The following is a 15961-nucleotide window of genomic DNA, read 5'->3' as shown; positions in this document are numbered from 1 at the left end:
ATTTTTTAGCATCGCAGCAAGCGGTATGTGTTGTGTAAAGCTAGTATTTCTGAATGTGCTAAATCAGGTGCTCTAGGGATTCATCATTGCTTGCTTCATTTTAAATTATACCTATTCATTGTGTTAGGTCTTTCATACTTATGTTTGCCAACTTTTAAAGTGACACCAATGTGAAACATCAAATCAGTTTAGACAAATACAAAGCAGGAGTGAGACAGCTGCGCATATTGCGCATTTTTTATACGATTCCGTTTTCCTGCGCCAAGCTGCTCCAAAAGCATAGAAATTGTAAAACTTGCGCCGAACTGCTCCAAAACAGTCTCAAAAGTAAGAATTTCGATGCCGACGTCAGCTTCAGCGGGGGAAAAAAGGCTGAGTTGACATGATTTTCCAAGCAACACCAGTGATACCAAGAAAATGAGACGCTCGCAGAACACACAGCGTGTTTCTTCTATGCACCTTTCCAATGAACACTCCCATGGGGCCGCCGTAATCTCCTCTGGGCTGTTGTGAATATGCATGACCCCTCAAGAATGTGCTGCGTGCCCCGAGTGTGCTGCTTCTACTCACTAGGCTGTGTGTTCTTGCGCTACTGTCGCTTAGCAAAATGTATGGAGTGGCATGCGTAGCGGGATTGACTCTCAGGTGCTATGTTGTGCATGCCATGTTCCTCCGGTCACTGCGGTTTTCGTGTTGGCACTGGTGCGTGTGGCCATCAAGGTGTACGAAAAATATTTATTTTTCTTACACCGTGGTGGTCACCTACGCGCACATTTGCCGTGGTTGTGTTCGTACTGCTCCGCCCTATACTGTGCATCAACGTGGCGACAACTACCTTCCTGCATGCGGCGCATCTCCGCGATGCTCTAGCGGTTTCGCACGAGATGGCTGCAGCAGACTGATGGAAAGCACGTTTATGTCCTCCCCTAATAAAAGCGTGCAGTACGGTTACAACGGCGCTACGCTTGCAGTGCCATGCGCGCATGTTTGACGAGATAGTGTCAGTGCGGCGAAGTTTTTTGGCACCTGCGCCACACTGCTGAAAGTGGTCCCGCAAGAGGTGGCAGCGAATGGAGGTGCCTTGCGCTTTTGTTGTCTACTGTTAAAAGCGTGCAGTACACTTGACGGTACGCCAACCGCGCGGCCGGACAGATAGCTGAAGGCGCTTATTGTGATGTTCTCCTGACATAGGGGAAAACTTACCTACAGGAAGCTATGGGGAAGCATGAAAAGCTAAATAAGCAGACCTACAAAAAGCCAAAGCAGTAATGTGCTGAATCATATCACTGATTTTCAGCAAAGGCCTACTGCTATGTAACTACAATTCTTGTGCAATCACAATTTCTTTTTAATTTTTGAGAAGTGTGATGTTTTTCGTTTCTTTTTTTTTTCAAATGCTTATGAAGTGAACCTAGCTCACAGAGCCTTTTTCAATTATTTCATGTTACTCGGGTTAGATAGGTCGCGTGGCTTGTAAGAAGGTAGTGTAGTTCATACCTGGTGATAATCTGTTAAAAAAACTTTATCCAAAGGCTGTTTCAGTGTTCTCATTATTATAAGCTGATTAAAATATTTACTTGACACAAATTTGTTTTTTTTTTTTTTTTCAAGCTCTTAAGACGAAATTTTAAATGGCACTAACTGCTCCAAATCAAGGTTCTTCTGCTCCAAAATCGAAATTCTGCTGCTCCAAAAACTGTTCCCAATGCAGTTTCAGCCGTATTACCCCTGACAAGGTGATTCTTTCAGGACTCTATTGTGATTAATTTCTTCATCATAGGTTAATTACAAGAAGAGAAAATGAAGGTCAAAGCATCATTTTTTAATTTTTGTGCCGAAACATCAGCGCGCGAATGTCACAGTGATGTCTCAAATTTCAAAGCCCTTTGCAGTTTTTGGCCACATTTGTTCAATGAAATTTTCTGAAACCTGCTATATTTAGACTTCGGGTCCTTTAGAACACAATTTACCTATACAGTTTTTACCAGTAAATAATTACATAGGCTCTAGCAGACAGAGTGAAAACTTGTGACGTCACGGCAAGGTGATGTGGAGACTTCAAGGCAGCATGACCACCTTTATTTTCTTTTTGTGCATTTTCACGCTTACTAAGCATCTTCTCACAGTAAGAGTGGTGCTTTCGGTATTGTGAAATTGTAATTTACTAATACAAGAAATATCGTTGTTCCTTTTGGTGGCCCTTTAAGAATAGCATCTTATGTATCTTTTGGTGCAATCTCAAATAATGACACCCCCACTCAGTTAAAAGGTTCTACTTCATGAATGTTTCTACTTCATTAAACAACATTGATCAGAATATTTTGGTGTTTTGTGTTTCGTGTGTATCCTTACGCCTTCATGCATGTAAATTTATCTTACAATACCCCTGGTGATACAATATAATCCCATTAGTCATTGTAACACCAAATTGTTACTTCATGCAGATCAGAGTCAGCTACATTGATGTGATGGCTCCTAAAAAAGTGAGGCAAGAAGAGTTGAGAAGCCAGTACTACTTTGAATGCAACTGCACGAAGTGCAGTGACAAGGTATGCTTTTTCATTGGTTCATCCAGTTGCCCAGTTCAGAGTAATGCGAGTTTGTCTTAATATTTGTTATTATCCGTTACTGTAGCAGCCATTTATTGAATGATGGTGAAGGGAGCTGATGCAGCAGTTAAGTCATGTATGCAAACATTAAAGGAGAAGTCACATGTCATGGAAGTTGTCATGAGCTATTTCAACTAATGATCTTGGCAGAATATTTGAAATCTAAAGTGAATATGCTTCTTGCTATGATATGAATTGTTGTAGATCTCATTAGCCTAAGAGTAGAAGTAACTAATGGAATATGCTAAAAAGGGAATTGTCCAAGGGGCTCTTTTTTTTTTAATATACACAACTAATGAAACCGACAGACAATTGAGCCAAGAAAAGCATAGGGGACATTATTTGTAGTTTCTTAACTTAGTGTAATGATTCTCATTTAAATAGAAAAGGAATTAAAGTGGACGAAAAGTCACCCCTTCCGTCGGTGGGATCTGAACCCACAACCTTCAAATTACACGTCGGATGCTCTACCATTTGAGCTGCGATGGAGGGCGCTCCCTCATCCACTTTGTTTATAGAGTATTTGTGTGCACTTAATACCTGGGAGTGTTAGCCAGCACCACTCATAGCCCAGGCATGATTTGCGTAATTTGAAGGTTGTGGGTTCAGATCCCACCGACAGAAAGGGGGATTTTTCGTCCACCTTAATTCCTTTCAATTTAAGTGAGAATCATTACACTACAGTTAAGAAACCACAAATAATGTCCCCTATGCTTTCCTTGGCTTAACTGTCTGCCAATTTCATTAGTTGTGTAGACTGCAGAAACCGAGCCCCTCAGACAATTCCCTTTCTTTAGTACTTTCATAGCGAGGGTTTCGTACTGGTAGACTTAATGCCTTAGGTAGTATGCGAAGGTTTATTGGTCAGCTGCCAGCTCATGCAAAGATCATGTGCCCCGTGACGCCCTCTGGCAAAAAAGAGTGTTCCACACTTGCCGCCTGGGCTACGATTGGCACTGGCTGACACTTCCACGTATTAAGCAGGCATAAATACCCTACAAAAAAGTGGACGAGGGAGCACCCTCCATCCTAGCTCAAATGGTAGAGCATCGGACACGTATTTCAAAGGCTGTGGGTTCATATCCCCCCCCCCCCCGATGAAAAGGGTGATTTTTCGTCCACTTTATTTCCTTTCAATTTAAGTGAGAATCGTTACACTACAGGTAAGAAACCACAAATAATGTCCCCTATGCTTTCCGTGGCTTAATTGTCTGTCGGTTTCACTAGTAATAGAATATGCCGGCATTTAGTTAAATATTACCCCTTGCATTTTAGTGAGGTAATAAGAAATAATGAATTATGTGTACTTAACTACGCTTTTGGTGGTTTTATGAATAATCACTTGCTTCTTAAACTCGCTAATGCTCAGTGTAATTCAATTACTTTTTTTCATTGATCAATTGCATCTAACCAGTTACTTTCTTGACAAGGGCGATGTTGCCCGCAAAAAAGAAGGCAGGTCAACTTGTTATGTTTACTGTATTAGTGTGGTGTTATTAGAAGTTGGGAGGAGAAAATGTAGAAGCAGTTCATTATTTTTCATATTTTTTCAATAATTCCCCAAGTACATATATGGGACAGTAATTGGTCACTGTAATCAAGAGTATTTTCGAAAAAAAGTAGGGGTGTGCGAACATTCGAATTTCGAATATTTTTCGAATAGGGTTTGCTATTCGATTCGATTCGCACTGGAATTTTACTATTCGAACTATTCAAACTTCCCAAAAACAAATACAGTCCCAAATACAAATAAAGTGACCCCTTCAGATTTTTTAATATACTTCACATCATTACACTCTCGTATTGCGGCAAAGCTGCCTTTCAAGCTCCGTTACGGTCGAACTTTGCCAAGACACAGCCAACGTCCGATTGGAAATGGTCCCTAGATTTTCAATATGCTTCACCTCATCACAGCCCGGTATTGCGGCAAAGCTACCTTTCAAGCTGCGTTACGGTCGAACTTTGCCAAGACACAGTCAACGTCCGATTGGAAGTGGTCCCTAGATTTTTTTTTTTTTTCAATCAATCAATGAAACTTTATTTTCATGAACAGATATGTGCAATTACAGGGATTATTTGGACCGATAGCCTAAAGTGGCTAGTGGCCGGTCCAATACAATGTGCAACATAAAAAAATGTACAGGTCAGCTTTGAGGTAGCAAACAAAAGCAATCATATAAATACAGACAACACAGTAATACATTTTTTCCCGCAGACATGCATACTTATTAGCTTGCAACTAGCTTGCTATACATAGCAGGCACGTAGCCAGGATTTTTTTTCGGGGGGGGCCCAAGGCCTAATTGTTTGAAAGAAAGTCTTTCCATGGCAAAAAGAAAAAAAAGTAGCCCGGGAATATAGAAGGCTGGACGAATTTCAGGGGGGCCCGGGCCCCCCGGGCCCCCCCCCCCCTTGCCTACGTGCCTGATACATAGGCACTTATTAAAAAAAATTGGACCATCTCCCCGAAGGGAACGCTGATGGGATGCGAAGCAGCAGCGTTGTGCACGGGTGGCGTCACGGGTTGAACGGCGCTAACGCGGGTGCTGCGGTGAGCGCTGGAAGATTCGTTTGAAGCGAAACTCGGTGTAGCGTTTACTGGTGTAAACGTTTGTTTGAAACGCAGACACGGGAGGCAGCCGGCAGCTGCGGCGCTCCGGCGGGTGAGGGAGAGAGTGATGTACGCGCGCACCGGCGAGGGAAGCGTGCGAGGGGTGCGTGACGTCAACGCCCAGCTGCGGCGTGACCTACTTGGCACCGCTCCAACACCTGCGCCGAGGGAAGCGCGTTGCCTCGCGTTTGTGCGGACGGACGGACAGCGTTACACAGGCTAGTCAAAGAGCTGCTACGCATCTAAAAAAAAAGAATACAATGAAAATCGAATCAATATCAATTTTCAATATGCTTCACCTCATCACACTCCGGTATTGCGGCAAAGCTGCCTTTCAAGCTCCATTAAGGTCGAACCTTGCCAAGAGAGAGTCAACGTCCGATTGGAAGTGGTCCCTAGATCTTGAATATGCTTCACCTCATCACACCCCGGTATTGCGGCAATGCTGCCTTTCAAGCTCTGCTGCGGTCGTAAATGTACGAACTCAAGAAAACGCTTGTTGCAACATGGAGATGAAAGATGTGGCAGAGGTGGGGGCTCAATGCTGTTTTGGACCTGAAATTTGGGCAGGAAGTCCGGAAAATTGGAAGCCGAAGCTTTTTTAGCATCCAAAATTTCAGATGTCCTTGTATATCGACGTCTACGAGGCAGATTTGGAACACCGGACTTGAAGGGAGCACACCCTTGTCCGCCACATCAGTTGGGTTTCCACAGAAGTTGAGAGAGGAGGAGAGGCTGAGGAAATGGCATCTTTGCCTATCACGTGTAAAGTGTTGTCGGCAACACTTTGGTTGCACCAAATTATGTACATAAATAGAATTCGGCCTCTGCATTGCCTCATTCTTGATAAGAAAACTATGAAACACCACCCTGCCAGTGCTTCATCAACCTAGCGAAAAGAAACACTTTCCTGTTGCTATCTCATAAGAATATGCTTAGGAATCCTCTCTAACTGCAATTTCGCTTCGAAGTATTAAAAAAATATTCTAGAAATATTCGAGAAATATTCGAAAAATATTCGATTCGATTCGCACTTACACTTCAATATTTGAATTCGCTTCGCACTCAGAATTTTGCTATTCGCACAGCTCTAAAAAAAGTAATTGTAATCATGTGTAACAAGCGTCAAAATCTGGGCGAGTTGGTAAGGTTTCATCTTCTAGCAAACTGCGCGGCAGACTGGACACAAAGAAGGAACGAAAGAGACAGTCTGCGCTCGTCTGTCTCTTTCGTTCCTTCTTTGTGTCCCGTCTGCCGCGCAGTTTGCTAGAAGATGAATTGTAATCATAATTGGTTACCTTTTTCTGTAACGTGTGCAAGTCTGGTGGGGATCCCGCTTTGTTTTTGTGTCTTTTTCAAAAAACCCAAGCTTCCTTCAGTGTTTCTCATTATCTGCACTATATAATTTTGTGACATTCTAATGTGATGTTGCGTGCTTGGCACATGGTAGTGTGGCTCAGAAAAATAAGGCACATCAATGCTACTGCCTTTTTCGCTATTGCTTTGAACACTGCAATGTAGATGACATTAGGAATGAGTGCTCATTGGCAGGGCCAGCCTTGCATCACGAAGCAACCTGGTCGAACATCAGGATACCTTTTTTTATTTATATGCCCATATTCATTAGGTAAGACACTGCGTTGTTAGTAAAGGTGTCACTAGTGGCATAATATTAACATTTTCTCAGCTAAAATTGCATTTAAAAAATAAACGGGCATACAGTGTCGGGGGCTGTGTTCAGCTAAATCATAGAGATAAGGAAAAAGTTGTAGGGATGCGCAGTGGCACCCTCCTGTCGATATTACCTTGGGCAGCACACAAGTCACCAACCATTGGGTTTGGCTAAAAAAAAGTCAAAGCACTGACACCACTTAAGCGCTGTGCTACATCAGTTTAGCTGATTCATTGAAATATTTGATTTCCAGGTGCCTGATTATGTGACAGAGAAGTCGCCTGCACTTACGGCCAGTGTAAAAAAAAAGATGAAGGAAGTTGATATGCAAGGTGAGGGCTGCATTTAAGAATTTAATCTGTATAATAACTTTTTTTAATGCTTAATTAGAACAGCAGGATCAGTGTTGCCATATGTCTTCCCTGTCGCAGCAATGCAGCATACTACAACACTCCTGCAGCTGCGCCAATGGGCTGAAGACCTATTGAAAACGGAGCAGCTCTCGGACGCCGACTATGCACGCATCCACGCTCTGGACCTGCAATCCAAGTGCTGCCTTGGTTTGGAGGACTACCAGGGTGCGCTGCCACCTTACTTGGCACGAGAGTCCATCTATAGGTGGGCACAGCAAGATTTACATGGCAGTTTTTTTTTATGCACAGGAACTACATCAGGACAGCATTCATTTCTCTCTCTTCAACTATAATTTGAGCATTTGTATTTCCTGCTTTTCTGTATTTTATCATTTTTTTACTGTGCACTAACCACAATTAAGTAGCATACCATCATTTGTCTGCTGTGTTTATTTCCTCATGCTGCTTTGTGTGGAATGAGGCTCTAGTAACCACAGCCAAACACCACTACAAAAAAATTTCCTCCATAGAAAATATGATGAGAAAGGTCTCTTCAGAACAAATAATTTTTCCTTAAATATTTCCACTTCTGGTGAAGTTTTTGCAGATGCAACTGAATAGGGAAGGGGCGCTTGCTAAGGAATGGCCTATGCTACGATATAAAAGCTCAACAGTTATGCACAGACTCACTACTTTCCTGCATTATGGCCGCAATGCAAGGCCAATGTCATTCAATACATGATTTTCACAACCACATGCACATCCGAAGTGACTTGCAGCTACAATTTATTTTTCAGCTGGCTTTGCAAGGCACTGTTGTCTTTTTTAATCTTTGTCACATTTTTGTAACCTCATTGGGTGTTATTTCTTACCAAAAATATTATTTTGGGAGATTGCAGAAATTTTCAGAAGCTTATTGTCGTGCACCAAATGACCTATACTTTACAAAGCAAATGTTTAATTTACATTTGTAAATTCATAAATAAAGAACACTTCGTAAGTTTGTTTAGCGTTGGAGGCCAGGTCATCTAAGGTTCATGCACAGTAAAATACAGTTGCTGAATTAACGGAATGGCAATAAATATTTGTCAATAATGCTTACAAATAAGCTATTGTTAATGTTTTGTTTTGCAGGGAGTGTTATGGGCCACACAGTCCTGTTTATGGTGTGCTGCTTTACAGCATAGCAAAGCTGTTCCACGTCACAGTGCAACTAGAAAAGGCTATGGAGTACTTTGAGAAGGTAAGGTGCTTTGTCATTATACAGTGCATTTCAGTTATGCACATATTTCATGCGTGCTGTGTAGTTTCATTTCATAAAGCAGTGCCTATAGAAACGAAACTTCAGGCATGACATGATTGTCATTTGATTTTTATGTACATATTTGTTTTATTTATTTATTTACAACATACTGCAGGCCCACATGGGCCCAGGCAGGAGGGGTAATTTGCAATACAAAACACAGAATTCAAAAAGGCAAAAAATATACAAATAAATGCTTACATTTCAATTTCAGTGTTAGAATATCAGTAATCAATCAGGTCAATCGACTCAACTGAATCAATCAATGATAATGGCAGTGTGTTCCATTCGTTAATAGTGCAAGGAAAAAAAGAAAAACTTGAAGGTGTTAGTTCTTGTGTGATATGGAGTTAAAGATTCAGGATGATGACGTCTGGTTGGTCTTGTTGATAACGGGCGTAGATATGGACCAGGATGAAAAGCGAGCTTGTTATTTTTCAGTAGAAAAAGAAATTTAAGCCGACGTATTTTACGTCGTAATTTCAAACTTTGTATTCCATGAGTGTGCATGAGAGCTGTTGGCGAATCGGTAGTACGGAATTTAGAAAAAATAAATCTGACAGCTTTACGCTGAACCATTTCAAGACCTATTGAAGTGGTTGGTGTGAGTAATATACGTAATAACCGTAATAACCCCCGCTAAGTGCTATACGTAATAATGATATTCGTAATAACCCCAGCTAAGTGCTCATGGGGACTATTACCTTCACTATTTAATCCTATTTTAAAAGTTATATGGTTAGATAACCTCAAAACTGCAGCACCTTGAGAACATGTTGTGTGTCTTAAAACACTCACAATTAGAGATCGTTGAACAGGGAATGCTGCTGGAGTCAACATTCTTGCCTTGACAAAGACAAGTCCACTTGTCGAAACATTGGCTCCAGCGACATTCCCTGTTCAATGATTTCTCATCACTTCAAGCATCCATCTTGTTTAGATTAAAACGCTCACGTTACATTAACTAGGTCTTGTTATGTCCACAATGTGGATGATTGAGCAAGTGTTGCTCTAATAGTTATCTGCCACCCTTCTCGATTCTCACTTCTTGCTTGCCACATGGTGCCCCCTGCAATTGCCTCATCATTTGTTCCAAGGCTTGAATCTCAAGGAAAGCATAATTCATGGAGCTGTGAAGGTCTGCATGACATTATGTAGAGATTGTCATGATATGTTGGAGGAGCACAGACTTAGGTAATACTGGTAACATAGATGTACACAGGAATGTCACACAAGCCCCGCCACGGTATTCTAGTGGTTATGACGCTCGACTGCTTAACCGAAGGTCGTGGGATCGAATCCCGGCCGCAGCGGCTGCATTTTCGATGGAGGCGAAATTGTTTGAGGCCCGTGTACTTAGCTTTAGGTGCACATTAAAGAACCCCAGGTGGTCGAAATTTCCGGAGCCCTCCACTACGGCGTCTCTCATAATCATATCGTGGTTTTGGGACGTTAAACCCCAGATATTATTATTATTATGAGGAATGTCACACAATGTATTTTAAAACAGCAGTGGTGGTGGACACAGTTCTTAAAGGGCCCCTCACTAGGCCACATAGCAAATTTTAGTTATGCACTGGAAGTCGTTACATGCCAAATAGAAAGCGTTCTACTGCAAAAATTTTTCAGATTGGTTCATCACAAGCAGAGATAAAAAATATTTTGAAGCAGTTCGCAACCATGGTCTGAGGATGCGAGTGTCGCGCCCTTGCCACTTGCCCTGTCTGTCCTTCGCAAGCCAAACTCCTTCCTTGCATTCTCCTGTACTGGAGCCAGAGGGTCACGTGACACACACGCATCGTCACGTCGTGCATACATTACGATGCGTGGGTGAGACGTGCCCTCCTTCTTTCTCTGCAGTTTGTGTTGCGCTAGAGTGCCTCCATGACCTCCTTGCCCGCCACTCAGTGCAGCAGGCAACGAGGAAATGGAGGATCTGTTTAGTGCATGGCACAGCACCTTTAACTACGTAATGCAGTCGCTGTCATATGTCATATCCTCATCTTGGAGCACAGCACGCACGAGGAGAAGAGTAGATGATGTGCAGTTTGAAATTTGAGCTTTTTCTGCAGTGTGTAGCAATGTAACTCTTGGCAGATACAATTGTGAGCACCCAATGTAAGCATTGCGCTTGTCAGTTCAAAATGGCCAGACCTGGTGAGGGGCCCTTTATTACACAACACCTGTTGCTTCACTCTGTGCGGGGGTGGAGTGTCAGATTACGTAACCTTTTACATTCCTGACGTCAAGGCTGTAGAGGCTACTAATTACTTAAAAAATACCGAATTTGCGAAAAGAAGTATGGTTGCCATTAGACATCATAAGTGGACATAAATGTGCCTCCTAACCTTGAAATTCAGACTACACTTTTTCAACTACCTAGTGCATGTGTCATATATAAATTTAAAAGTACTACTAATCCTTCATGGGGGATACTCTTCTTAGACACAAAAAAATCATAGTAAAAGTAAACCTTTTGAAAATGTTTTTTTTTTGTAGCATGCAGGCATTTCCACAAGTTCAGACCAAGTTTCTCACATCTTGTATTATTATTTCGGCCACAACAGGAATTTATACAACCAAGACTAGTTATATTCTGACTGAAAAAAAAAAAAGAACAATAAATGGGTTTTTCATGTCATGCTGCTGCTGAATGATGTAAGCTGCAGCAGTAGGCATGTAGGTTATATCTCTGATGTTTGCTAATCATCTAACAAAATTATTTGCATATTTTGTGTGACATGCAGTTCAAAATGAGCTTTAGTTGTTTTACATGTTCTCAAAACAAGTTTTTACTCACCCTGCTTGTATGGGGCATTGATTTCTCAAACTCTAGGATAGCTACAGCTGTAATGTTTTTTGCTATATGAAGCTAAATGCATAAAGCTTGAAACGCTGCAAGAAGATTCTTAGTTTTCTTCATAAGCTTTTATCTGCTATTGTTCTTCATAAGTAACTGTTAAACATTGAACTTCAGTGGGCTCCTAAATAGCTAATTGTTGTTGGATTTGAAAAGTGCTTGCAACACTTCACTGCTTGTACATTCTGCCTTCCACTCATGCATTAAACATAAGTTCCTGCACAGATTATTTTTATATAAGATATTGTCTCCCCAAATAATATTAATTAGCATTTAATCATCTCAATAATTATTTGAGCCACCAAAGAAATGATGGCATTGTTGAAATCAACAGAATAAAATACATATATATATCTGTGTTTTTAAATTGTATTTAGTCAACGAATAAAAAAGATAGTAACACAATATCTATCGCACTTTCTATTCCCTAAATAATTTTTAGCAACTAAGTTCTTTACTTGATAAAAAATTTGTCCTGGCCCGGAACAAATTCTTCATCATTGAAAGAGCTTAGTTGCTAAAAAATTCATATGGATTTCCTTTGTCACATAACTTTGTGCTACAAAGTGATCAAGGACAATTTGCTTTCATGAATCTTTCTTCACCTTGTGGGCTTTCACAGAACTTATTTGCCAGTGACCAAAATCCTGAATGACCTTGAGATTTCTTAGCCAAATAAATGATGCATTGATTAAGAAATAAATTTAAAAATTAAGCATTTATTTCGTTATGCTTGTGCATTAAAGTATGACATGAGTACCTTTACTGCATTTGCCAGATACTAGTTGCCTGTTCTGCAATAAATGGTTAAAATATAAGTGTGTACACATTATGCAGTTGCACTTGTATGTCTGGAGACCATGGGGGCATGTTTTGCAAATTTTGTGTTTGTGCTGTTGAGTTTCACTCTGGATGCACATTCAACCTTGCTCACTGGCCTGCTTGTTTGTTTGGTGCATGCATATTAGTGGAATCTGTGGCATCCACAGCTAATAGTGCTAATGAAGAAAGAGCGGTGCAGCAGTCATAATCCCTGAGGTCTGCGCTTGCCACAATTTCTGAATTACAGAAGAGCTTGCTCACACTGCTGGCACTTCTGCTGCTGCTGTCTGGACAATAAGGGCTGCTTTCACTTTCTGCAAAGGGGGAGATTCCTATGACAAATCACTGTGGTTGGCATGAAGAATTGTACTGGATGGAAGCTGCAGCACACAAGCATCCCTTTTGTTTTAATGAGAATCAAAAGTACATTAGACATTAGTTATTTCAAATCATCATGTGTGCAACCCATCATTTGAATTTTGTGCAATGCTTGGAAGTGGTGCAAAAAAGTGGCAGTGAACAGTGCTTTTTGATTGTGACATTTTACCAATGACAGCACCTTGTGCAGGGGAGCAGCCCACAAGAGAAACAGCATGAGCAGCATTTAATTACTGCCCAAATTCTGCAGCAGAAACACAAGACTGATAATGAAAGTCATGTTTGCTGTTATTAATAACATTAAAATGCTTGTGGATCAGCAGCCACTAGTACCTGCAGTGTATGCAGCTGCTCATATAATTTGGAAACAGCAGTGAGTTTGGGGCTGGGAATCATGGCTGCTGTGCTTCTGCTTCTTCACAGTACTACCAGCAATAATGACCACAAATTTCTATGAACTGCATGTGTGTTGGTACAGATTGAGCAAACAAACAGGCCTGAGAGTAAGGATGGATGTATGTACATAGTGCATTTCTCTGAGCAGCAGGTACCGAATCATCAGATGGTGTGCATGTGCAAACTCCCACACATTTCTCTGGTCTTCAAACCTCCTATTGGGACTGTACGCACCCTGGGCAGTTAATCTCACTTATGAATACCAGTGGACCATTGAAATGTACAATCTGTCATCTCAAACCGTTAGGCTTGACAGTAATGTGCAGTGCTCACAGACTGAAACACGAGATCAAAACATTTAGTAGAGTGACTGGTATGCGCAATTGCTAGAGATAACAGTGGCATGTCGCTGTGGATCTGGCCGTTAAAAATAATGTTGGATTTTATGTAAATGTTAGCCCTTTGCGACATGCATTATGATTGCCTGTCTATAAATGTGTAAAATTTACATAATTTGATGCCAAGGTACTGGAGACTCAATTTAAAGCAAGTGGAAGTGTTAAAATAAACTATTGTATATCTTATGGTAATTAATTGCGATTGCAGGATAAATAATTTTCTTATTGTACAAACAGTCATGCTATATTTCTTCATAAACCGAATTAAATGACCCACTCAAATTACATGCAATATTATCTGATGGCAGCAAGCATTCCTAAAAAGGTAAAAAAATATTTTGAAATTCCTGCTGAAACGCCCACATCCGACATCTCGTTAAACACGGTACAGCGTTCATCAAAGCATTCGTTTTTAGCAAAATATTTCAACCAGAAGTGATATAAAAGAACTTAAGACAATAAGAATGCTTAATTTACCATGAACTCAGTGTCTGTAGTATGTATCTTCCTTGCCAACATTGCACAGAAATGACAAAAGTAAGTCTTGTCGCCAAATGCCACAAAGGGCTAGAGTCGAAATTACACTGATATGACACGAACTGAAGATGGTGGAAACAAACATATGTGCATTACTTAACCCTAAATTGTTGTGTTTCAGTCCATGAGTACTGTACATTTAAAGGAGTACTGACACAAAATTTTGCGGCTGAGACAGCCTGCGGGATCGATTCCTGTGGACATTCGGATATCATCTATCAAATATCAACAGCGAATATTGCTTGGTAGGTAATTTATATGAACTTTAATGTTCATGTGCGCGATCCAGTGCTATACGCCGCACCTCGCGGCAACCTGAAGCAACCTGAAGGTGACCCCCAACTTCCAAGACGTCACCACTGTGGCCAAGCTTCGAGCTGGCACACCTAGCATGATGATGTCATAGTTGCCATTGCGCTTTTTCCGCGCTTGCACCAGCAGGCTACTATTCGGTGGCTGCTCGCAAGCCCATGCCCGTGCGGACATGCGGAAAGTGTGGAAGCCTCAAGAAAGTCGCTGCTACCAGACGACGATGGTAACAATGACAACGATGATGACGGCGCAGCACATGCGGCAGGGAAATGAGCGCCAGCAGACAATGCAGGCAGCGTGGAAGTGCGTCACAGTTTTGTGTGCCATTTGTGTACCATGGCAGTAGTTGCACCTGGCGGCTTGTCACTCTCGGAGCTCTCCCATTCTGAAACTGAGACTGGTCGGTAATAAACGGACTGTAAATAATCATCTGTCATGCACCTAGGCAAGCGATGTGCCGTTCTATGGCTAATAGGCCCCCAGCAACATATTGCAGCAAAAAAAAAAAGAAAGGAACGCCTAACCAAAATTTTTGTGTCAGTACCCCTTTAACTACTGTGACTTGCAGAATCCCATAATACACGATTGGTCGAGGCTGTTTTAGCTCTATGAAATAGTATAACTAGGTGACATCCCATGTGTAGCCATATTGTCCTATGGAACAAGCCATCTTTTATTGGAAAGTTAAATTTAAGTAAGATACAAGTTATAATTCATGTTCCATGTTTGTGTGTGTCTGTACACGTAATTTACAGGCTGAAGCTGTGCTGGCTGTCAGTCATGGGCATTCTCATTCTCTCTACAAACATCTGAAGGAAGCACACCACCACTGCAAGCTTGAAGTGGAAAATCCAGGAAAGGGGGAGGGCATCACGCTAAAATTACAATAGCAGTGAATACACTCAAGTTGAAATGTGTTAATACCTTCTTATCTGCATATTTTCACATCAAAAAGCGCCAATTCTTTTTACACATGTTTAAGCTGTGAAACAGATTAAACAGATTTGTTTGTTCAAGTCATTGCAGAATTTAATTAAATGCACCAAATGTTTTGACACATTCCTTGGGAATGTGTCAGATGTAAAAAATAAAGTCAAGCTTGCACACATCCATCTGTTTGAGCCCTGCTAATTTATTTAGAAGACCATAGACTGCTCTTGAGCATGGTGAGTAAACACATTTAGCAAGCAATTTAAACAGCTGACATTTAGTGTTGACACCAGAACCACATTCATATTCAAGTTTATATTTCAAACTATGCAGTGTGTAGAGTTTGTGATTGAAAACGAAGCCAAGCTCATACAGAATTCCTTTATGAGCAGCATAAGTGCTGCAGTCCCAACATATCACGTTATGATCTTGGCACAGCATTCACAATGGCCAAAAGAAAGAGTGCAACTGACATGGAAACAGAAATCATGGAAAATATATTGTATGGACCAGGTGTAACTCGCACAGTATGCCATGGTTGACGTTGCATCGCTTCAGACCTCTTCCATTATGGAGTTCAAAAAGAAAGTAATCCATCTTTAGTGTTGGTCAGGGACCGTGCCGACAATAAGTTATCTTTTCGTCCACTTTAGTTTCTTCGCATTTATATCCTAATTACAACAAATATCATCCTCTATACTTTCTGTGGCATTATTGTCTGTTAGTTCTCATTAATATCGTGTCTAACGACGAAAAACAAGCCCTTAAAAATAATCTTTC

At 41.2% G+C, this 15961-nt stretch overlaps 1 protein-coding gene across 1 annotated transcript in view; it reads left to right on the top strand.

Annotated features, from left to right (window-relative positions):
• LOC119399725 (histone-lysine N-methyltransferase SMYD3) overlaps nt 1-15357 on the top strand; it is a 30977-nt gene extending 15620 nt beyond the window's left edge. The window contains exons 8-12 of the mRNA XM_037666563.2: nt 2445-2549; nt 7146-7224; nt 7324-7510; nt 8380-8488; nt 15007-15357. Coding sequence (XP_037522491.1) covers nt 2445-2549; nt 7146-7224; nt 7324-7510; nt 8380-8488; nt 15007-15141 — 615 coding nt within the window. The 3' untranslated portion in view covers nt 15142-15357. The remainder of the gene's footprint in view (nt 1-2444; nt 2550-7145; nt 7225-7323; nt 7511-8379; nt 8489-15006) is intronic.
• Nucleotides 15358-15961: the final 604 nt, after the last annotated feature.

Source organism: Rhipicephalus sanguineus, chromosome 1, assembly GCF_013339695.2.
Source record: "Rhipicephalus sanguineus isolate Rsan-2018 chromosome 1, BIME_Rsan_1.4, whole genome shotgun sequence".
In the NCBI taxonomy this organism is placed as follows: Eukaryota; Metazoa; Arthropoda; class Arachnida; order Ixodida; family Ixodidae; genus Rhipicephalus; species Rhipicephalus sanguineus.
The sequence above is the reverse complement of the archived record's forward strand: the minus strand, read 5'-3'. Positions and strand labels throughout refer to the sequence as shown.